This window comes from Lepidochelys kempii, chromosome 10 (assembly GCF_965140265.1).
Source record: "Lepidochelys kempii isolate rLepKem1 chromosome 10, rLepKem1.hap2, whole genome shotgun sequence".
Classification (NCBI taxonomy): Eukaryota; Metazoa; Chordata; order Testudines; family Cheloniidae; genus Lepidochelys; species Lepidochelys kempii.
Window position 1 is genome coordinate 81,405,970 of NC_133265.1, and position 24,855 is coordinate 81,430,824.

At 45.7% G+C, this 24,855-nt stretch overlaps 1 protein-coding gene across 1 annotated transcript in view; it reads right to left on the minus strand.

Moving 5' to 3' along the window:
* The window catches only part of ITGA11 (integrin subunit alpha 11), a 148,821-nt gene extending 126,230 nt beyond the window's left edge, over positions 1-22,591 (minus strand). Inside the window, exons 1-2 of the mRNA XM_073361500.1 lie at positions 22,515-22,591; positions 918-1,029 (exon numbers count right to left, since the gene is read on the minus strand). Of these exons, the coding sequence (XP_073217601.1) occupies positions 918-1,029; positions 22,515-22,566 (164 nt within the window). The 5' untranslated portion in view covers positions 22,567-22,591. The remainder of the gene's footprint in view (positions 1-917; positions 1,030-22,514) is intronic.
* Between the last annotated feature and the right edge of the window lie 2,264 nt (positions 22,592-24,855).

Genomic DNA, 24,855 nt, shown 5'->3' on the forward strand with positions numbered 1-24,855 from the left:
AGACATAGTAGAGGGAGTTTGAGGATTGGGGGGAAATGGAAGAGGCCTGTACCATAAATTCTTCATATCCTGGTTTTCAGAGATTTAAGGTCCGCTATTCTGGAGGAGCGCTAGGCACCCCTGGGCAACCTTAACTCGGTGTTAATGAAGTTTTGGGACATTGAATAGGTTCCCATACTACCCTCATTGCTGTAATATCTGAGTGCCTTCTAGCCGTGCACTAAGTGACGTCTCTAACATCTGGTGAATCATCGTATTATCCTGGGCAGTCCTTGCATTTTCCAGCCTTGGCTAGGCGTGAAACTTTTTACCAGGAAACCTAAAGCCAGATAAAAATTTCATCCAAGTTTCATCTTTCACACCCGACCCAAAGTATCCTGGCCGATGTGCATTCGGGTGGAAACTAGGTAAAACTTGACAGTTCTGACCAGAAGCCAGGCTTTAGAGTTTTCCCTCCGAGTCCCAGACTCTGAAACTCAAAGAGAACCCCCCAGAGGTGTGAGCCCACCTGAGGATCGAAGGAAATGCTCATGGGAATGGAAGCAGCCAGGTGCTGTACATCTCGAATGTCAGTGCCATGTACACATGACAGGCAGCAGCAGGACCTGGAAACTCGACACCCATCAGCTTCTATGGAAGGGAAACAAACTCTCTCTCTGACAGAACCTCTCATGTGAATCACACTTGGAGCGCTTCAGATGGAAGGCGCTAGGGAAGGTCAAAGATTTACACCAGCGTAAAGGAGAGCAGAATTTGCCTCGTAGTCCCTCTCAGAACAGCAAGTCACAAAGCTGCCTTCTCTGAGGCAACGCCGTTAGCGAGATGGAGCGAGTTTACAGTGTTTTGCATAGATCGGCTTTAAGAGAATGGCTCCCCTTCCTCTTGCTAGGCCCCAGTGACAAGAGGCACTCACTTACCATTTCTTCCCAGCGATTTCATGCTGTTGCACGGTGTAGCCAAAGTACGCTTCTTTAGAGCCTGGTATAATTCGGGGCCTTTTGGTGTCAATATTGAAGGTGTCGCAGAATCCTGAGGCAGGGGGAAAAAAAAAAAAAAAAGGTCTAATCAGTTCAAGTCCCGGGTGGGGAGGAGGAGATCTTTCCCTTAATGACACTGACCTGCAGCGTAAAGGACCATGAAATCTAACTATTACCCAACACACGGAATTAATAATACAATGCAGGCATGTTACTCCTTACACTGTTTGAAAGGAAAAATCTCATTCTCAGGTATATCCATTGTGAGCCTGTGCCTTCTGTTTCTTCTTATGAGTGAAGAAACTAGCCAGGAAAACTGCTTCCAGGTTTTTTAATCTTATGATACCACCTGTGCGGCACACAGCTAAGAACTCATTTTTTCAGCTGTCCACCTTGCCTCCATTTTAGGGCTTCCCCAGACTCCCAGCGGGCTGCTGTGGGGACTTGCCTTGGGTGTGCCAGGTTGTTGACCCACAGGAGAACACTGGGTATTGGGAGTGAGGGGATATTGGGACAGAGTTTACCCCCAGGCATTGCACTTCATTTATCCATTTGCTGAGCATTATTTCTGCCTAACATGGTCCTGTTCTTTCCCCTTCCTCTCCCCCAGGCCCCAGCAGGAATGTTCTGTAGCCCAATAATTATTACATGGAATTCCCCTGCCCTTCCCCACACTGATTATAGGGAATCTGCTCCTTCTATTCTCCTACCGCTTAGTGGGACCATCAGCATCTCCCTGATCACACATCCGGGAAGGACACAGTGCAGCTCACAGAGTCTGACCCTGGGAGATTCTGAGCACGCTAGCTCCCTTGCATTGCCAGAGCTCTTACAGCTCAGCTCCCCCGTTACCAGTCAGCTCCCTTGACGCAGAAGGGCAAAGGCACGGGCTGAGCCTTTGTTTGGAGCAAGGGCCCAAGTTCAAGCCTTGACCCTGGCTCCCCAGCAGGGTGCCGCGTCAATAGACTGCTGGCTGACCTGGAGCTGAACTAGTTTTAAACACGTTGTTTCGGGTGTAGAGGTCACAGCTGCAGAAGTCTGAAGGAAGACGCCTGTTTCTGCTCTCCAGCCCATCTGGGGCCGGCACAGATGTTTAACCCGTCTGGGTGCTGAAATCATTGTAAGGAATTCCTTAGCTGCAAAGGCAGCCTCTAAGCAAAGATAGGAGAGAGACAATCACATTTTTATCCTAGGCCATGCAAGAGCAAGTCACCTTGGAAAACCACAGCTGACAGGACAGGATCAGGAACAACAACAAAAAAGATCTTTGAACACCCTCCTTGCACACCTGCACCTTTCAACCACCTCCCTCCAAATGCAGGGTCACTATTCTGACAGATTGGATTCCTATCTTGGGGTTTATATGGTCCTCATAATTATAATGTCTGAATGCCCCAGAGTCATTATTCTCACAACACCCCGTCAAGTAGAGAAGAACTAGCCCCAGTTCACAGCTGGGGGAACAGAGACGGGATGGATTAAGTGAGTTGCCCAAGGCCATATAAGTAGTTTGTGGCTGAGCCAGGCACTGAACTGTCATCTCCTGAATCCCAAACCAGTGCTCTCTCCCCTAGACAATCCTTCCAGAAGGTTTAATGGTGGTTTGAGGCTCTGCCAGGAGAAGCAAATGGATTGGCTGAATTCAGTCTTGCTTTGGGAGCGGGCTGTTGTAGCTCCAGTGGGAAAAGAAGCCAACGTCTAGCGAGCTCTCTCCAGCAGATAGGGAGCAGTCTTGATGGACTCTAAAGCGAGATCTCTCCCAGGTGGAAGGATGCTCTGAGATGGAGACTGGAAGCACTGAAACGTGTGATCTTTAAGGCTCAGACGTTTGTTTAAAAAGGATGTCTATTAAACGTATGCTTAAACCTGCTGTCTTCACTAAGAGGCCCCCTTCTGCAGTACAGCTGGTCCAGAATCCAAACCCCTCTGCTGTGACCATCAGCAGAGTTGGGAGAAGTTCAGGACCGGCTTGGATCTCCATGCCCGGCCCGGCTTTGTGCCTCAGACCAGTCTCAGCTTAAAGTGCATTTTTGTTTATAGCATTAGCTGTGCTTTTAGGACAGTCCTGAGCAAGGGACAATGTGAAAATTGCATCACCCCAGGAGACATTGTGCTTCGGAGACTCAGTTCTCTCCCTTCTTTCACCTGGCTCTGGAGAAGAATTAGGATGCTGGCACTGCTGATGGTCTGTACTAGTCCTTGAGTGGCTCAACTCTCCAGACTCGCACACTGGGAGATAACTGAGGCTCCAGCCCTTCCCTGCCCCTCCCATCCTACATCCCAGTCACCTGCATGGGGGAGGTGGTAAGCAGGTGCACAATGCCCTTTTTCTCCTTTGCTCCAAGAGCCAAGTAGCCAGCCCAGGTTTTAGATCATTTCTTCCTCCCCTGTATTCCACTGCATAAGCATTTGGTCCAAGTCCCCATCTAAATCAGCAAAGAACTACTATGATACAAACCTGGTGGGATGTCTGCAGTGTAATGAACTCAATCAAAAAGAATAAAAATAGTTAGCTTGCAATGATAACCGAATTCACCCTCAGAACTTTGACTGTCTAAGAAAGGCAAGGTCAAAATATGGCAGCACACACATTTTTGTATGGGTGGTATTTTGTGGTCACTAAAATAAACCAACACACTAAATTCTTTGTGTGCTATAGGGTTTTCTTTAGGGACCTATTTTATTGCTGCATATGAGCTCAAGAGAGCTGGAATGTAGATAGAAAGAAGACTGACAATGGGATGTGAAAATTTCTCTCTCTTACCATGTCCAGACTGTGAAAAGGAATGATGAAATACGTCTTGATCTAGTTCAAGAATTGTAATTGCTCTGAGTGAAACGAAGGGGTCTGGTTTTTATTTGTGCTGTACTATGGTCTCCAGTGTTTTCTTCTGTACAGAAAGTGTGAATAATCTATTTCTGGCTTGCCCTGCTAACCTAAGGGGCATTTCTTGTCATCCAGAAATTTGGGGCCAGGCACAGATACAAATGTAAATGGCTATTTCTTTGCTGTATAAATCCATAATGGAGTATGCAAAGATTTATAAAAATGGAAGAATAATCTGACATTTCCTGACGCTCTCTTAGCTGTGTGCATCCATTATGCTGTGTGCACCCATATCATCCCTGGGAATCTAAAGTCTTGGTTTTATCATTTGTAAAGACACATCACCATCAGCAATGTTTTAACTACAACAAAGTATGGGGTTTTTTTTTAAATAAGATAAATGCTTAATTGGCAGACAGACTTTCTGATCATAGTCAGCTGTTTCCATGGAGCCACCCTAACAACTCTAAGCCAGCGTGCACTTCACAGGGACACAGCAACAGAGGAGGTGCTACAGGGAAAACATTAACCACCGTGCATAACGTGACGGAATCAGATCAAATCCTTCCTCTCTCTCTCCACGTGTACTCTTCTTTTGTGTTCTGCAGGCGGGCAGAGCAGAAGGGCGCTGACGCTTGCCAAAAGGATAAAAGAGATACGAGCCAAGTTTGAAATCAGTTCTATAGGTTTCGGCTGTGCCTCTCTCAGGAGGCTGGAACGTCAAGGATCAATTGCTTATGCCGAGTATACCAACGTCACGGGTCCACAGGGCTGCCCCTGTTTGAAGTTGAAGCCCCACCTTTGCATGGATCACTGAAACCTGATTGGATAATACTGCAAGAGCAGTTTTCTTGCCTCCAACAAATCTCAGTAGATTTGTTTCAAACAATGGACAGGTTGGTTAGGCGTGCCGATGTCACTTTATTAGCTAATTTGAGTTCCTCTCACTGAGAAGATTCAGATCAACCTGTCTAGATCCTTGGAGGGACAAGCGCTACGTCAGGTCTATTTGAGTTTTGGCCAGTAGTGTTCTCTGGGTTTCTCGAGGTTTTGGGGGAAACTTTGGGCCACCCCTTGAGTTCCAGATTTACATTCTGTCTGGGGAAGGCCAGGGAGGAGGTGCTGGCCCACGGTTCATGCAGATTGGTACCACCACTCATTAGGAGGGCAAGCTGCTGGCCTCTCTTAAAGCAGCATTGGCTCCACCTACGCTCATGAAACTTGACTTACCCTCTAACCGGCCCTTTAGAGGAAAAGATTGTCTATGCCCAGACAATTCTCTCAGATCTCCTTGACCCTTTGACAGGCAGGGTATGGAGATGGGTAAATAGACTGCATGAGTGGGGAGGACTGATGACCTTCTAGTAATGGATGAAAAAGTCAAGTATCCATGCTAATACGATTAGAGCTATTTGTTGCCTCTGATAATCAAATCGTAAGATGCTGCCGACCTATCTGTAGATCTTGGGAGAATTAGACAGGGCTGCTTGCAAATGGACTCATTCCTATTTCTTGTCAAGACCCAAAGTGTTGTGCTTAGCAATTGTTATTCCTGGAGAGAAAACTCATCTTGTCCTCTCTCATTCAATACATATGTGAGACTGTTAGCAGCATTTGTCTGGAGGTCTGGCTTCCAGATATGGATGACACACAGCTTATTGTTTCTTGCCCAGAAGAAACAGTTTATCTCTTGCTAAGAGTATTATGCTGCACAAGTCATATACAGGCTGATTCGTGTCTGAACGCAATGCCAACCTCCTATATGTATACATACTGCTCACCTCCTAGAGGAGATTTTGTTTAAAATATAATCTTCACCGTGGATCTCTTTATTTCTTCTTTCCCCCTATCCCAAGCATCTGTCATCTTAATCTGTCCGAGGCAGCACTAAAGTCCACCTGCTTACCACCTTCTTTGACGCAATCCATCTATTGCTTCCTCTGGTTTCCTACCACCCTCTCCTGCTGTGCTATCCTTCCTATATCTTCAAACCAGCAAAGTCCTGGTTCTTGGATTTTGTGAGCCACATCACACACTTTGACTTCCATCCTAATGCGGTCATTTTAACGTTTGTTCCTTTGCAGAACTCTTTATTGCTGAAAGACGTCTCACAAATACCTGTAGGCACCCAAACACCTGAAAAGAGACCCTGCATCTCTTTACATTAGATGCATATGATCAGAGAACTGAATAGGAAAAGGCAGCCTCGGGGGGACAATTAAAAGAAGTGAACATTACTCCAGTGAGGTATCTAGCATACGACAGAATTTCTGTTCCCCATTGGGCAGAAAATAGCTGCAGGGTCTCATATTCTATGTTGTGGTAATGGTTGGGGAATGACCATTTTAAAGGTGACTACTTGGCAACAGCATGTCCTGGGGGGCAAGCCTTTTTTAAATGGAAAACAAGGGCTCAGCCAGAGGTTGAGATTGGAGTTCCTCAGATGAAAATGCAGGATGGAAAAGTGTTTTTACAGGTAAGAATGTGAGGTGTAAATCTGTTCCTTTGTATCCATAGTAACTAATCTGCAACACTGACATCATGAGCAGAAAGAACAGGAGTACCTGTGGCACCTTAGAGACTAACAAATTTATTAGAGCATGAGCTTTCGTGGGCTACAGCCCACTTAGTCGGCTGCATAGAATGGAACATATAATAAGAAGATTATATATAAGCTTATGCTCTAATAAATTGGTTAGTCTCTAAGGTGCCACAAGTACTCCTTTTCTTTTTGTGGATACAGACTAACACGACTGCTACTCTGAAACCGATCTTCATGAGTAGAGAAACTCCTGAGTCTAGCCAAAGAAAATGGAGGTAAGACCCTTTAAAACCAGGTTTCAGAGTAACAGCCGTGTTAGTCTGTATTCGCAAAAAGAAAAGGAGTACTTGTGGCACCTTAGAGACTAACCAATTTATTTGAGCATGAGCTTTCGTGAGCTACAGCTCACTTCATCGGATGCATACCGTGGAAACTGCAGAAGACATTATATACACACAGAGACCATGAAACAATACCTCCTCCCACCCCACTGTCCTGCTGGTAATAGCCTATCTAAAGTGATCATCAAGTTGGGCCATTTCCAGCACAAATCCAGGTTTTCTCACCCTCAGCCCCCCCAACAAACTAACTCTCCTGCTGGTAATAGCCCATCCAAAGTGACCACTCTCTTCACAATGTGTATGATAATCAAGGTGGGCCATTTCCTGCACAAATCCAGGTTCTCTCACTCCCTTTAAAACCAGTTAGAAGAAATTCTAGACAGCACAGAAGAGGAGACATGGAGACTGTATACAAAATTTTATGGCTAGACTAATCTTTTTTAAATGCTAAAAACAATATCCAGTTTAACTAAGAAGTGCTGCAATTTATCCAATACCTGCTGGATGCAATCCAGGCAATATTACCAATAGCAGTATAATCCAAAAGGTATCATGAAGAAAAAACAAGACAGAAGATCTAGCATAGTCAGCCTGACTCTGATCCATTTACACTGGTGTAACATCACTGTCTTCAGTGCAGAGTGCAGTTACTCCTGATTCACAGAAGTGTAAGCAAGAGAAGAATCTGCTCCTGAATGTAGAATCAAAAACTCTGTCAAAAAGTAACAGAAGCAAGGATTGGGATTTTCAAAGCTGCCTGGGGTATTTTAACAGCAATGGGGCAACCAAATCTCCTTGGCTGCTTTAAGAGTCTCAGTTAATGGCTCGTTTTCCTTTTGCTGGCTTATATGTGGGAGTTACGGAAAATTGACACCTGTGTCAGATTGTGGAGAATCAGGCCCAGTATTAACGGATGAGGTTTAAATGAGAGCTGGTCGGAAAATGGAGTTGTACGCCACAGGAAAATGTCAGCTTTTCTTCTAAACACCAAAACTCAAAGAATTTTCAGCTGAAAACATTACAATTTCGAGTTTTCATGAAAAAAATTGAAAACTGATAAACAGTTTAGATGGAAAATTTTCAGACATCCCTAGTTTCAAACATGCAAAATAGCAAGATCCACCTCCACGTACATGTGTGTCAGTAACTAAACTGCATTCAAGAAGATTAGCTCCCTAGATTATTATATTTTTGTAGTCAACAGAGTAAGTGCTCGATGGGATATAACACACAGTTGAGCTCCCTTCTGCCTTTGCATAGGTTGGATGCTTGAGTTTCAACAGAGTTTCTCTAGTTTTACACCAGTGAGACTTACATAGATAAAGGTCTCAGTGTACAGAGATGGGAGTTTTGTCTTTTGAAGACTGACATGCTGGGCCCTTGGTTTTCTACTTTTCCCAATTTTATAACATAGGAAGAGTGCAGCACCATCCTTCCTTGCTTTAGGACTTAAGCATACAGTTGCATCTGCACGTATGGACCTTTAATCTTGCAGACCACTGGGCACAAAATCTGTCCCTGGCTATCCTCCTGTAGAAGGATGCTCTTACATAGTTGCTTTGTGTTATTCCAAAGAACAACTAAAGACAAAATCCTTAGCACATAAGGTAAGTCTCTACTGTAATTAAACACCTGCAGCTGGCTGGGGTCTGCTGACCTGGGCTCACAGGGCTCAAGCTATGGAGCTGTTTGACTGCAGTGGAGACTCTTGGCCTTCAGCTGGGTCCCATGAGGGGAAGGGGTCCCAAAGCTCAGGCTCCAGCCTGAGCCCAAACACTTACACAGCAATTTTTAGCACCGCAAGCGCAAGTCAGCTGATCTGGCCCTGCCACAAGTCTTTCAATCCAGTGTAGACATACCCATACAGGCCTAATATATGGCCCTAGCCTGGTCCCAACCACCACTCATATCTTCTCCGAGAGACAGGGCAGTAGAAAGGTAATCAATCCATTGTGACTATTCATAAAAGGCAATTTAGAACAAAAAAATAGCATTAAAGCTTCGTTAAGCACTGAAGTGCGTACATCAAATCTATTAGGGAGAAGTGTAAAATGGGCAATTTAACACGTGTGCAAACTGTAAAAAACATGCTCTGGCTTGGCCGTCTCCCCAGGCACGGTCCAGCCAGCCCCCAAAAGACTGGCACAAATTTTAATCAGGGGGACCGACTTGGAAACTGATGCAATTTGGTTACATTTTACTACTCGGGCTGGGAAAAGACCCCTCACATTGCAAATGATCTCTGGGAAAATCCTGTGTGAGACACAACATTGCCAGCCCCATGCATTCACAAATCATGAGTCAGCCTCTCCAGAATCATAAGATTAAAATAATGGATGTGGGGTTCTTTTTATTCGTGTTCTGAGTTTGAGCTTTTAAGGGTCACAGTTTCAAGATTTCCTCCACACGCATGAAGGCTGAAAAATTACCTTTTTTTAAAAAACAAAAACTATGAAAACTGAGATTCTCATGTAATCCTTAGACTCCAGGATCTGGAGTTTAAGAAAAGCCTAAAATATTGGAAAGCTCATGGTAAAAATCCCCAATACTTGGCAACACTGTGAAAGACCAGCTCTGTGTGACATACACACTAAGCCACACTCATCCCATGAAGTATGGGCCTCTGCTTCTGTAATTAGTCTTAAAAATAAGACTATATTCAGGGCCATGACATCAGGAGGCCAGAAGAGGTGGCATGGGCTTCTGTATTCTCACCTCACCCTTAAGACAACACCAGAGCTGCAGCAGGGTCTGCAATAGAGGGACTTTTCCTAAGTTCAGGGTGGACCCAGCATGAGGGAGAATCTTCATATGAGTCAAGTGACAGACAAAGCAATACAGTGAGTGGCCAGGCTGTCCTTAAAGCATGGATATTATTACACTACACATAGAGGGCAAGTCTGAGATGTGCCTGCCAATCCTATTTCCTAACGGGAATCACAAGTGTGTGAAGCCCTTTCCCCTGAATTTCACACCTGCTGCCTGGATTTCCCTGGGGTAGGAGATCCCTGGTTTTGTAGAGCGGACACTGCCAACTCTGTGCTTGGTTTAAGGACCATGCCAGGGAGTGCTAGCAGGGGAGTGGCTGTGGTCACAACATGTTGTAATTTGGTGCTCCCAGGCTTCTACAAAAACAGGAGTGCTTGTGGCACCTTACAGCTTCTACAATGGCCCCTTGGAAGCACGTGCAAGTGTCTGTAAGTTAGACCAGCCTGAGGCCACTAACTTACTCCGTGGGGCAAGCTGGCCCTCTGGGTGAGCCCAAAGATAGCATAACACACCTCCCATCTCTGGCCCTGCACCACACTCTGCTGAGCCAGAGCCCAGGCTGTGCATGAAAGGTGGATCTATCTGCCTCTCCCATGCGCTGAGAAGAACTGGTTTTTGCCCTTGTTACACTAGGATTTATAATCATTTTCTCAACAGTTGTCAAAGACAATCTGAAGCAAGGTGGCCACCACAACAGCTGTAGCCTATAACTAGATGTAGCATTGCAATACCTTTGCCTCAGTGCCCACCCACTGTCCTTGGGCCTACTCCAGCCACAGGAGAGTCCTGGCCCTCCAGCCAGACCGCTGCTTCCAGAACCACAGAATCCTTTACCAAAGCCCAACAGAAGTATAAAATCAGCCAAACCTTCAGCTGGCAACCACCTCAGAACAGCCCCTGCTGCTCTAGATTGTGCTCCTGTCTCACCACAGGCTTCTGTGCTGCAATCAACCCCACAGCTCAGCACCTGGCACACTCCTCCCTTTGCTAAGGGATTCAGGCAGGCTACAGCTCCCCAGAACCCATCTCCACTCAGGCTTCCAGCTCACCCCAGGAGAAGGAAACCAGACAGCCCACCAGCCTGCTCTGCTTCCAAGCTACTTCCCAGAGAGTGCAAACACCACACCTCCTCTCCTTTGAGGTCTCTGTCTTTTAACAGCTCTTTATTTGGGGCAGGAGAAAGAGAGAAATGCACTTGCTCTCCCCACAGCTGTGCTTTATCTCTAACCAGGTCTGTCCCAAGCCACTGGGTTACCTCTCAGGCCCATAATAACTCTTTCACAACCTGTGTGGGGGTAAACACTCCATCACACAATCACAGCCTAGCACATCTGTAGCCAAAACATGTTCCTGATGATACATTTTTATTAGAAGAACACTGTGAAGAAGTATGGCATTGAAGTTAGGAATCCAGAAAAAGTCATTGTGATTGTTAATTGCCTTGACAGTAGTTGGTGAATGGGATTGAATAAAGAAATTATAATGGATGTTTTGATTAGCTGTTAACTGTGCCATATGTAATTGGTACCCTATAACATCCTTACCAAAAATGAGAGACCAAGATGGTGTCTGGTCTTTGTCAGAGCAAGACAGCCTTGGCAGGATCTCAGGGAAAAAGAGAGATTGTATAAAACCTGTTTTACTGTAAAGTGATGCTAGGCTGGAGCCAATATTCAGTACAAAATTAAACACAGTGAGGAGTTAATTCTTTTCCATTAGGACTTGGAAAGCCTTATCCATGTTCTATCCCCAAATACAGACCATGTTAAAAACCAATCACAGCAATATTTACTTGAGGACTGTACGCCATCTCCTTGTTTCACTGTCACAGGAGAAAATGCTATTTTATCTTTACAGCCCCTTTCACCCCCAAAGGCGTTCCAAGCACCACGCCACTGAACTGCACCTACTTCTGAGGTGAATGGCAGTTCCCAAGCTGCAGAGAGTGTGCTACCCAGCAGAGGAAATATTGAATCAGGGTCACTGGGTTCAAATTCTTGCTCATGTGAAAATTGCTAGGGAGACATTTAAGGTAGGTTTTCATGTCAGAATACTGACTAATGTATGCTGGCTATCATATGTACATATTCTATCAATAATATGGATTATCCCCACCATATATATATTAATATGCATTAAGCATAAATAGCATTAAGTACCGATATTATAGCAGCTATATAGCTTAAACTGGCCTGTGAATTTTATATCACCCTGCTCACTTATGCTAAGTATCCCATAACCCCTTGCATTCATTGAAGTAAGTTTTGGCTTGAGCAAACAGGGAAGCTGTTAAGATCCGGACAGGTGAGTGTTTTACCATAGCAACCGAATGGGAATTACTCTCACAGGCCTGTACCCAGAAATGCCCCAAAGGAAGAAGACAAGCCACATGATTGTCCTACCCTAGTACAAACCTAGCAGGTGCCTTCACGCCCTCTGGTGCCTGAAATGCATGTGTTCAGAACAAAGAGATAAGGGGTACACCATGATGCCAGAAAAACAAAGCAAAGAGCCGACTGGTTCAGTCTAGTTTCAGACGATGTATGCAATACCTTTTACTTGTAAACAAGCAGGGTGTAAAAAGGAGGCATTGGGGTGTAACTTGGGGAGCACATCTTCTGCCTAAGGTGGCTGTAACACCGCTTTACCAGTTGGTTTCCCAGAGACTGATATAGTATGGAACCTTTTTCCTGTACTATATTGTTATTGGCTTAGAGCAATCAACCTGATTGATACTGGTTATTTGCAAAAACAACGAGGAGTCCTTGTGATACCTTAGAGACTACAAATTTATTTGGGCATAAGCTTTCATGGGCTAAAACCCACTTCATCAGATGCATGGAGTGAAAAGTACAGTAAGAAGAATATATATTCTAGCACGTGAAAAGATGGGAGTTGCCTTACCAAGTGTGTGTGTGGGGGGGGATGGTCAGTGCTAATGAGCCAATTCAATTAAGGTGGAAGTGGCCTATTCTCAACAGTTGACAAGAAGTGGTGAATACCAAGGGAGGGAAAATTACTTTTGTAGTGCTATCGAGGCCAATGCAATCAAGGTGGCCCATTTCCAACAGTTGACAAGAAGGTGTGAGTCAGTCTCTTGAATCTATTTCATAATGAACCAAAGTGTGGTCAAGTAATTGACTATCAAATTTATCAACGTGTGTTAACTCGGTTGATCAGAACCCGGGTTAGCCTAGCCCAAGTGTGCAGCCAGACAGCAAAGCCAGACTCATGTTACTGTGTCCTCCTCACTGGTGCTGCATTCCAGCTAGGACTTCTGGGGGTAGACCCTCTGGTTCTCTGTGCTGAGGTATGAAGAGCCATTCTATGAGTCTTTCCCAGTGCATTGCTGGAAAATGTGTCTGTCCTTCTGGGCACACAGGAGGAATTGTGGGAAGGTACTGGAAGACTATTGGCACTCAAGAGATTTTACCTGTGTCCTCACTGATTATTGGGCAGAGTGAAAGCAGAAACCAGGCTCTAGCCTATATCACCAGTTGGGCCAGACAGCCTGGGTTAAAAGCACCCCATACTCAGGTGAGAAGGTTTGTGTGTGGATAGGAGGGTCGTAAGGGGCAACACCCAAGGAAGAGCCCGGGCTAACTCTTCAGTGAAGACGTACCCTATGGAACTTGCTTCTGTCCCCATATGAGTCAACGCAAAATTTCCATAGATTTCAGTGGTGCCGAATCAATCCCATAATATCAGATACAATTTCAGCTCTTATCTCCCAGAGCTACATGCAGTTGATTCATTAGGAATTTGTATTTCTTGCTTCCCTAAGACTCAAAGTTTCCCCATCTGCTGCTTATTCCAGCCACACCTACCATTGTTGACAACATAGCGACGGCACTGGTGACTCTTTGGCAGTAGGTAGAAAGTCTCCTCTGTTTTTGGGATTAGTCATTTACGTTTCATCAGGCACGCCTGTTTCACTGTCAAGGCATTTTTGTCAGTTAACAAAATACATTTTTCTTTGGTGAAGGAGAAATGGTGGCTGATGGATTTTGGAATACGTTTTAATTACTAAACTTTCTAAAGTTTTCACTGTTCAGCAGTGGAGCCTTTTCCAATGTAAACTCCTCCTGGCCTGTCAGAAATTAGATTCACAAAGGACTCCATTGCTCTCAGGCTGGTCAACAAATGCCAGCTTCAAAAAACGGACGCAAACAACAGCTGAAAACTCCCCAGACATTAAAAATGGCAGGACAAGAGCAAACGTCAGAGGGGATGTTTAGGGGTAGGAGCATCGGGCTGGGAACACCCAGGTTCATTGGAGTCTCAGGGTCAAACACTGGCTGAGTGGGTCAGCTCAGCTCTTCATCCTCCCCAGGCAGATGAAGTGACCACCAGGTGGCTTTCTCTGTGTGAGGGTTTCTTTCAGACACAGGCTTACAAACAGAGGCCTGAATGGCTTTTGGGACTCTGATGTCAAGGGCAAAAATCCCATTGACTTCAATGATGCAAGATGAGCATCTAAAGAGCAGATGACACTTTTGTAAGAGAATGGGCATGACCTAGTACCCTAGGTCAACAAACATTCCCTCTCCACGCTGTCGGGCCATTTGGGTCTTCCCTGCAAACCATGGGTAGCTGAATTTCAGTGGTGGTATACTCTATGAATATAGCACAGGAATCTTTCAGGTTCATAGACCCCATATAAACATTTAGTTTTAGTGAGATTCTGGTGACACATCTGGGGTGAAAAACAGAAAATGATTTGGAGGAAAGATTTACAAAATAGATGGCAAAGTCAGTGGAATTCGTCATATACTGGAGGGAAAGCTGTTCAAAAATGTACGCAGATGTTGAGGAGAGCATTTAAGGCAAAAAAAGAAAAATCTGAGACTGTTCAAACTGGATTAAATTACTAAAACAAATCTTGTGAAAGGTTGTCAAGGAGACGGTTAACAATCTGAAGAACAACGCCTTATTTTCTTGTCAGAAGTGACATCATAGTCATAAATAAGTGCCCAAATCCCACAAGTTTAGCTTGCAATGCTGTCAAACCTGGAAGCCTCAAATATGTCTTGTCTGTACTGGAGTTTTTCTTTAGTACAAACTCTTGATACGCGTAAACTCAAGCATGCAAGATTAAAAATTCATCTGGGAAACACTGGGAAGAAAAGCTACCATTTTCTCCGAAAGAAAAAGTTCTCCTGCACAAATCTCTCTCCCCATCTTCATTTCCATTCCCTTCTGACTGGAGCTTTGCATCTTCTGTCAGAAGGACTTTCTTCTAAAGGAACACACAACACTGAGGCGTTCTGTCCTCTCTAGGTCTACTCCCAGTGTGTCTCTGAGGGCTTCATAGAGCAGGATTCATAAGAAGAGAACAGACAGGAGAGGAGAAATGCAATGTGTATATCTATCTAAAGTGCTTCTGTGACCCTCTTTCCTGCAATATCTGAGCATCTCACAATCTTTTAATGGATTTATTCTCGCAAAACCCCTCTAAAGTGGAGGGGAAGTGCTATTATCCGCATTGTGCAGATGGGAAACTGAGGCACAGAGAGACTAAGGGACTTGCCCATGGTCACAGGAAGTCTATGGCAGACCAGGGAATTGAATCCACAGCTTCCAAGCCCCCATCTATCACTCTAGCCACGGCACCCTCCTACTTGTGCCTATGAGTGGAAAGAAACTAGGCAGTCTCGGTTTACTTTTCAGTGGCTCACACACCATGAAGGTAAGATTTGGCCAGTTTTCGGGGTTACCCCTTGGCTAGGTTTTCGAGAATCAGGATGCTATTCGAGCTAGATTTTTCTAAAGGAAGGTTAACGCTTGAGCCTTTGCCTCTCAAATTGTGTCTTCTTATTGATGGTAGCTGGTGTTTGCTCTGCACCGGCTACGATGTTGGTTCTAACATAGACCTCACCACTCGCTAGACAGCGCTACAGAGCAGTCTTGTTTGACGTTAATGAAAATGTGGCCTGTTGCAATGTTTTGAGGTTAGCGTGTCGGTGATAACAACTCTGTATCAACTTAAGCTAAACAGGTGCGGCTGCAGCGCTTTAAAAGTTCGTGTAGTGGGAGCAGGGCGGAACTGGAGAGCGGTCCCTGCGTAATCCGAGCGTGACAGAAATGCGGAATGAAGCAAAAGGCTATGGAAGGGAGCTACAGCTACCCAGCCTAACAGGTGTCTCAGCTGAGTCCCTCTTCCCTGGGTACTTCATCTGCACAAGGGGATGCCAGCAGCTTCTGTGGCCCCTCTCTGCCTGCCCTGGCCCGGGGAAGGGCTCTCTGTGAGTAGGAAGAAGTTTGGACTGAAGGAGAGGAAATGAGCGGCACTGGGAGTAACACACAGTGATCCTCCCTGTACAACGAGTGGTAAAACCGTGAAGGGGTTAACGTGGCCTGAGGCTGCTGACCTTTTCGGACAGCTCTTCCCACAGTGGGGTACCCCTCTGAGGGGGCGCCGTAGTAGCAGTGCGGCGGGGAGATGCTGCGTGGCTCCCAGGAGAAAGGGAAGAGTAGGGGTCTAGAAGCCAGGGCAGAGCCAAGCTCAGGCATCCAGAAGATCTAGCATCTGCTCTAGCCTGGGGCTGTGTTCAACCCTACCTTAGCTCATGCTCTGACTGTCAGGGCATCTATTGGCCTTGCATGTGGCAGGAGATAGCCAGTAGGGAGGGATGCCCTCCTGCCCCTGAGCCTTCTCCTATGTGTAAGCGGGGGAATAGTCCCGCTCTTGTGGGGAACTTTCCTGGCTTCTGCACGGCCCCGGTGAAGTGGGCTAGCGAAAGGATCTGAGTCCTCGCTCCCACTTCCTTTACCCAGTGGCCTCCCTGCCCTTGAGGACTCCCCTTCCACTCTCCTGTCTGGCAGAGTCCTTGTAACCCCAACAAGGCTGGGCCCAGGATTCCTGGGGGGCTCGACCCCCAACCCTGCTGCAGTCACCTAGGAAAGGGGCTAGGGTGTCCCCATTCCAGGGTACTCTCTCTGCCCTGGGCACTTCTCTGACCCACTGACCATTACATACAAGTTAAAGCAAATGCAAGTTATTTAATCAACAATTAATTTTAAAAAGAATAAGGAAAAATGGGAAAGGTTAAAGGGAACGCATCACCCCGCTCTGTGGCGGGGAACATCACAAACAGTGTCTCTGGAACGTCAGGGCAAGTCTGCTCTCTCTGGGCTGTGCCTCTGGCTCTGGGGCTGCAACTCTGCTCCCAGGACAGGGTCTGCTCTCTCTGGGCTGCTTTTCCGGTCCCTCTGGATCTGGCCCAGCTCTGCTCCCCGGCTCAGCTTGGGGCCCTGCTTTCTCCTTAGCTCGGCCCCACTCTGTCTGACCCAGGCAAATCCAGCTTACAGGGAGGACGGGACCCCCCTGGCCTCCTGACTCCCTGATTAGCCTGCGCGCCCTGTCATTCAGGCTGACCTGGAGCATTGGCCTCTCCCCATTGTTCCTGGGGACTATCAGTCTCAGGGTCCTGGTTTCCCATAGACCCTTCCCCTTTTAGTACTGGGAGCTAGCCAACCAAAACACCCCCACTGAATGTTAGGGAGCAACAGTCCCCTTACATATGCCAGGGGGAACAGTGAAGCAAGGGCTGGTGCTTCTAGCAGACACCTCTGTTTGGGGCTAACCATTGCCCACTCCGTGGAGATGAGGGGGGAAGAGGGTTCAACCTCTGACAGGGACTTGTAGAGAGGAGCCTGGTGGTGTTTTCTTCCCCGCAGGGCCCAAGCCCGGGTACTTTTTTCTGGGAGAGGGATCCCACAAGTTTGCCGTTGAAGCAGATGAATGATTCAGGGGCTGGAGGATTCTGGACACTGACAAATTAAAAGAAGCTAAGGAAATTCTTCTGAAGAGGAGAATTGGAACAACAACGTGAGCTAGGATAGATCCCACTGGGCTCCAAAGAATCAAGGGTCGACCCTTTCCCGAGATGTGGAGACGAGGACTGTGCACGTGGCAGGTGGGGAGTTCACGTTTGGACAAAGCCTGGTGAATGCTGAGGTCAAACATCCTGGTCTGGGACTTGAACCTCAATGGACTATTTTCACTTCTGGGTCCTACCCAGTCACTAAAGCCCAGATCTGAGGTGCAGCATCCCTTGTAGCAAAGTATACATGTGGGTACTGCTACTCAACCCTAAACGGGGAGAAAACTTAGAAAGCAGTGGCAATGAATCACACAGCAGTAATGATGACAACACATAGAAATTAGCTGACTACAATTTATCACCTTGCAGTAAACCCAGCCATTACCGCCTACAAGTGAAATAAAATGCTGAAAATATTAAAATATCCAAGATCTTGTCAGCAAAGAGCCCAACAAGCTCCTAAACTATTTGATATACTATAGGCAAAAAAGGCTAAAACTCAGACTCCAGTTCTTTAAAAGCCATTGTCCAGCATGTGGGATTAGGGAACAAAATGAGTTTTCTTTATGGATGCTGACATGGGTGTAGATCGAAAACACGGTAATAAGAAGCATAGATGTAAAATCTCTAATTACAAATTAATGTTCTGTAACGTTTGTGGTTACCCACAAGATCTTTAGGAAGCAGCCACAGGTCATTAACCGTAGGAGCACTTTCCAATTACAGCTCATTGGCCTTCAAAAAGCAGCGAAAGAGAAGTTACTTTATTCTAAAATGCTGGGCCACGAGAATATCATTCTTGGGGATGCAGGGACGACAAAGTCATTACAAAAATTTAAATTCTAGTGCTCCAGTTAATGCCTACTGCACTGGCAGAGGTATCCCATTGCATTTGGGATCCAAGTTAACACCAACCCAGCTGCATATCTGTGCCGATCAGGGTTCAAAGGGGATTTCCCTGTACCATGCAAGCCAAATAATAGACTAGCTCCCTAAGCCTTATCAACATTAATAATCTTAGTGTGTTTGATCAGAACTGGGTACATTCAAGTTAAAGGATATGATTCTGACCATGACTTTGTGTGCAGGGTAGACCAAAGAGAATCAAATTCACCATCATGGCAGGTTAAACTCTGCTGAAAACACTGGGGGCCGATACTGCATATGATCTGGCCTAACCACAAAATTGTGGTCAGTATCGTATCAGCTAACAGACCTTCTGATAATTTTATTCAAGCCCAATAAGGTTATGTAATGAAGACAAGCCCCTAGCTACTCTGTAGCAAACTTTTATAATAACCCCAGCACATTTCCCAGATGAATAATAAATCCTGTGCACACTGGTCAGGAAAATCATGCTGGAAGCTCGCTAGGACAACAATGTTTTAACATGGTCACAGAGCTCACCGTTCCCATGCCAGTGGGGTCAGGGCCTTCCCGGCACATGTGCTGCCCAGCTAGAAACAGACATTCTAGCCACCCAGATTAACAGAAAGGTGGGGTAGAGGGAGAAGTGGAAAACAAAAAATATAAAGTTAGACTAAATCTTTCATAGTGAAATAAAGCAGCGTGGAGGCTGGGTGGCGCAGTGTTAGGTCACTAGCCAGACGCAGTCTAGTGCATGCCTAATGTCCTAGGTTCAAACTCAGCTTAGGCCACAAGACGAGTCAGGAGGCTTCATCCTATTCTCCCATGGACATCTGTCTACATTACAAAACCAGTGCTTAATTTGCTGTAGGGATAGCCTTGTGAAATGCCTGGCTCTATTATTTCATGAGCCCCTCACTTACACAAGTCTAGAACTAGCTACATAACAAAAGCAACAAATAAAGATAACAAGAGAGGTTATCAACAGGTCCAAGCACCCTACTGGATAAGGTTACTATCTATATTCAGACTTCTTCCCCACCTATGAACGTTCCAGTGGTGCTCTATGTCAGAATGTGTCATACAGATAAAACCAGCCAGATGCAAACATGCAAGACAGAACTGTGACCCCTCTTTGGGTATTTTCTAAACTCTCTAATCAGGGAAAGCCTTCTCGGCTTTCTTCAAATGGGTCTTTGATTTATGCAATTGGAAGTGTTGCCAACTGACACAACTTCTCCCTGTCACAGCAAGTTGCATTGTCAGTGATCAACAACATGATCTATTGACTCTGCACATCCAGAGCCAGCTGATATCAGCAGGTACGTAGAGAAGCCATTTCTATTAAGCCCATGTGCAGCACTTTACCCACAATGTTAGTAACCAATGTGGGCCTGATCTCTGTTCCACTGAATTCATTAGGAACAGGAGCTGGCCCTATTTGTTGTTTCTAATCATCTGAGAAGGGAGTGTTACTGTTTGTATGCCCTAAGACTAGCTCTCCATAGATCCAGATATGAAGTAATGGTCCCTGGTGGATCATCACTGTTCACCAAACTCTGTTTGCCTGTGCACAAGACATTACACTCCATGGAGTTCCTTGGAAGGTATGTTCTCAGGAAGAGTGGCAGTCAGCTGAAAAGAGAAAGTGGCCTGACTCTTCTGGTCATGTATGTAATAGTTGGACCAATGCTATTTATTTACATTAGCTAATCACCATAGTAACTCCATAGTAACATGACACACATGCCACCACTGAAAAACTCTGAACTGACTTAAAGGAACACACACTGATATGGACAATGAGTTCTTTAAGTAGTTTTAAAGTCTGTTATATAGAGATGGACTAGGCCAAATCAATCCCAGGGATAAACATCAGTGAAGTCAGGGGATATACCCCAGTGGCTGCCATGGCATTTTCCAATGTCTTTATAATTAGAGTGTAAATATATTTAGTTTCCACAAACCAATTATGCCTGAAAACAGCCATTTAAAAGGTGAAAGAGACAAAGTAAGTTTGATGCAGTAGGTTTGTTTGTTTTTTTTTAAATAAAGTCCTCGCTTTCTTTCTGTGCTAAGAAGGCACCACATGACAGCACTTTACACCTAGAACATAAATCATGACACAATATCCAGCTGTGAACATGTGATGGCTTCCTATGTGGATAAAATAATTATTTCAACATATACATACTTAGATTTGGTTCCACCCTGCAGCTTCACGCTCAGCCTATGTTACTGCTCCACAGCTGTGATATAAGCTGTGATGACTTACAAGGAGAGGCTGAGGGACCAGGGCTTATTTAGTCTGCAGAAGAGAAGAGTGAGGGGGGATTTGATAGCAGCCTTCAATTACCTGAAAGGGGGTTCCAAAGAGGATGGAGCTCAGCTGTTCTCAGTAGTGGCAGATGACAGAACAAGGAGCAATGGTCTCTAGTTCCAGTGGGGGAGGTCTAGTTGGATATTAGGAAAAACTATTTCACTAGGAGGGTGGTGAAGCACTGGAATGGGTTTCCTAGGGAGGTGGTGGAATCTCCATCCTTGGAGGTTTTTAAGGCCCGGGTTGACAAAGTCCTGGCTGGGATGATTTAGTTGGGGTTAGTCCTGCTTTGAGCAGGGGGTTGGACTAGATGACCTCCTGAGGTCTCTTCCAACCCTAATCTTCTATGATTCTTCTAAGGTTGGTCTTATCTTTGTGCATCAAGCATACAAAACCAAATGAGCCTTCATCAGTTTCCTGTCCCCCCACATCCCACCCCACCTGGGTTAACTGCAAGACAAGACGTACAGGAATGCCAGACCAAGGATACCATTGAACCCTTTAGAGGGAGTTAAAAATTGACTCTTGCTATTTCAGTTATTCTTTTTGCTGCCCGTCTGAACAAACATCAGACTGTTTACCACAGATGTCTGTACTTAAAGAGTTCTGTCATCACCAGCAGATGTCACTATGGTATCTGGAGTGTACATATAATGAAATAGTCAGGTTTAAATTTATTTGTGTGGCCTGCAGGCAAAGATCCAAAAAGTTACAGTGTTCCATAAGTGGAGTCTAAAAATACAAAATAAAACCAAGTCTATAACTTGATCTCCTTAAAGAGTTTAAGCTGCAGACTTTAAAGCACACGTAAGCAGTTTCAAGTATAGTGCCTATTGTCCAAATGTCAGAGCAACTCGATCCACCTATTTTCAAAGGCAAGTCTGCCATAGTCTAAAAGAACAGTAAGAAGTAATATCTCTGAAATGCAGCAAGTAACCGCAGAATGCTGTCCAAAGTGAAAACCTCTCAGATCTCACTTAGAGTTGTGTGCAAAGCGGACAACATTTTGTCCACGTGCAAGGCTTAGACACATGTTCTGTATTAGGAAAAGAAAGGCAGCTTCCTTGCAGCTTTCCTTAGCTCATCAAGTACTTGTGCAATTAGAAAAAATAGGTACGCATTCCCTCAGGATGTTTAGAAGTGTTTACAGTAGCAGACGAGACCCCAGTGCGGCCCTTAGCAGCATATTGAGGTGTGTAATGTAGTTAGCAACAGCAGCAACTTCTTCCTAGCTGGCAGAAAGATTTCCTTTTGTTCTAAAGCGCAAAGCAGAGTCACGGTCCCCTTTGCTCCTGAGGTAGGGCTGTGCCTAGAAAGCTGGGAAGTCTAATGGCAGCAAAACTGACTACTGCGGGGACTCACTTTCTGTAACAACTGAACTTAAACTCACAGGCATGTGGCCAACAATAAGCAGAATCCACCCCCCCCCCCCGCTGTAACTCAATACGGCTTATGCAGCCACACAGTGAACCATATGTGAAGGAAGGCTGCAAACTCACATCTTAAAATGAAATGAGCACCTAAAATCTCAGCACCCAGAGGTTATTTAGCCCCTGACACCTTCCCCATGCTCAGCCCCCTTTTGTGCGGCTGAAGACAAGCTGCCACTACAACCCCAAACTTAGCACAGTCTTCGAGACTTCATTTTTGTTTTAAAGTATTTTCTCCATTTTCTCCTTAAGGAAAAAAAAAAGATACAAACTAATCCCACATGCAACTGTAGCCCAGATGACGAGCTGTGAGTGCTTTACTGAAAAGAGTTTTCTCGCCGTCATTCCCAGTCATCCCTCAGGAGCCGAGTGAAAGATTTTATCCCTTTCAACTTTTTGGAGAAAAATCCCCTCCTCGTTTACTGTAGACCTTTCACTAATTGACCAACGGCCTTAGTCAACGGTGGCTTTCTCAGGCTGTTTTTCCTTTGGTTACTAACATAAGCAAAAAATCGATTTCCCCCCTTTTTAAAGCTGCCTGCTGCCATCGGTGCCTTCAGCCCTGACAGAAGCTTTCCAGAGCTCAGCAGATGGTAGAGAGGAGAGGGAGCTTACCTGGTAGGAGGCTGAGAGCCCAGGCTAGAAAGAGCCCTCTGTAGAAGTCCATGTGAGTGCTAGAGGCTTCTGGTACCCTACCCCTACCATCCGCTTGAGGCACCGAGCCAGAGTGGTAGCCTTACTCTGAAAAAAGCTTCCACTTATCCCCAGCCTTTCCCAGCTCCCTGCCAGAAGCTGCTCATTGGGAATGAGTGGGAGGGACAAGCTAAACTTGTAGGAGGTACAGCATGAGCGGATTGAAGAGAGGACACGCTTTGCAGAGAGTCCACCCTGACTGCCTGTCCTGCCAGGACCCCTCTCCCCCAGACTTCCTGCTCAGATACCCCAGCCTGGGCAGCATCGAGAGGCAGTCAGTCAATGGGAGGGCACTTATGCCTTCCATGGCAAGGAAAGATTATTTCTTCCTACACAGAACAATCATTTCTGATGACAAAATAATACAGCTGAAGCCGAGATCAGTGCTGGCTCTTGATCCTGCTGGCCACTGGAGAGTTACACCAGGGTTCAGTCTGAGCCATTGCATTTACCTTCTGTTAAGATCTATTCTCATTATGCTTCCTGGTAGGTAGGAGAGAGAGCAGTCCGCTGGGTTGCCAGGGCTTAGCAGGGAACTCTTCCTGAGGGACTGACCTGGCTGGACCTGGAACAGTGCAGGTCTCTATTGAAAATGCCTGCCAGGCGAGTGTTCAGGCTAAGTTTTGTCTCATTGTTATTCAGCACTTTTGCTACAGCCTGAAGTCCGTGCTTGCCTCCCAGCCAGGCACCTAGCACAACATAGCTGGGAAGCTCACAGGGGACCCGGGAGAGATAAAGGCTTCACAATTGTCCAATAGCCACGATCATCCCCCTACCCTCCGAGACGAATCCCCCAAGACCTGATTCTCCCCTCCGCTGTGCACAAAGTGCCGCTTCGCTTGGTCACCATCAGCCCAGTAACGACTGGGCGGATCTGACTTATCGACGGCAGTTCAGAGGTACCTGTCGCACCTGAGCTGCCTCCAGCAGCCAAGCACGGCAAAATCCAAAGGCTGCTCTGCTCCCTGACCACCTCCTGCAGTGTTGGGGAAGGTGGTCGTTTTGGTGTAGAAGGAGTCATGACGACTGTGGAGGTGGCTTTAGCAAGAAAGACAGCCTCACTATTTGATCTGAACACAGCTAAACTCAAGGTCAATCCAATCTCCCTTGGCATGGAGTTCCACAGCGGGGGTCCCACCACCCATCACTGGGGAGTATTATCTTGGCTCTCTTTGCTCTACAGGGATGATGTAGCTATACCTATCTAGGTAACATTCATAGGGAGTCAAGTCCCAACCCACTAAGGGGTTTTTATATTAAGACCCAGACTTTGAGTGCCAGATTGTCAGCCAGTGTAAATCAGTGTCGCTCTTGTTTATAGCAGCTTTGGATCTGGCCGTGCATTCAGACTAGACATGAATACAAATCAGGGGGGTTGGCGCAGCGTCAGAGTGATAAGATCATGTCAGCTCTTCGTGTTGCCGCTGCTGCATGCTTTTCTCCTTTCTGTACCAACCTACTACCAGAATTACCATTTGCACAGTAGGAACTCTGGTAAAGCACAATACCAGCCAGCAGAATGGGTCGTGTTGCTGACCAATGAGATATTGAAAGGGATGTTCCACCCACAGAGAGCTAGTCCTTATAAGCAGAAAATGGAGAGGACAAGGCCTAAATAATTCCCTCCTCCCTCTCAATCACCCCACTTAACAACCACCACAACCACCTTTTGAAATTAGTCCAAATGTCAGACACTTATCTCTGTCTATTGGCTATTTTTCAAACTGGGTACAGGATCTGAAGAAAGAAGTTAAGCTCTGCTCCAGACATTCTCGGATGAAGCAGAACATTTGGGAGAGCTGATTTCTTTCCACAGAAAATGCACATTTGGGGACTCCAGACTGGAGAGGATGAATGTTTGAACCGAGATCAAAGCAGCAGCAGCATCCAGAACATTTCAAATGTGTGCATGCTCTTCTAATTGGTTTGCATCCGGTTCTTTCCAGGCGCTAAGTGCTTTTTGATAAAATTAAACATTTTCAGTTTTCTTCCTGAATTTCCCACCTGCCTCTCCCCATGTCAGTTTTCGACCAAAAAAAATCAGAATTTCAAGGGAGATCAAAAGCTGAGGGGAAACAATACTTTTCTTTTTGTAGTATATGATTTTTTAATCATTATTTTTGGGGAGTAACAAACAGAGGAAAGTATTAAAATACAAAATTATACACAAGTACATAGGAAATTTAACCATGGACTAACTGAAGTACAAAAGACAACAGTGGATAAGAACTATTCAATTTAAATAAAAAATGCAACATTACAA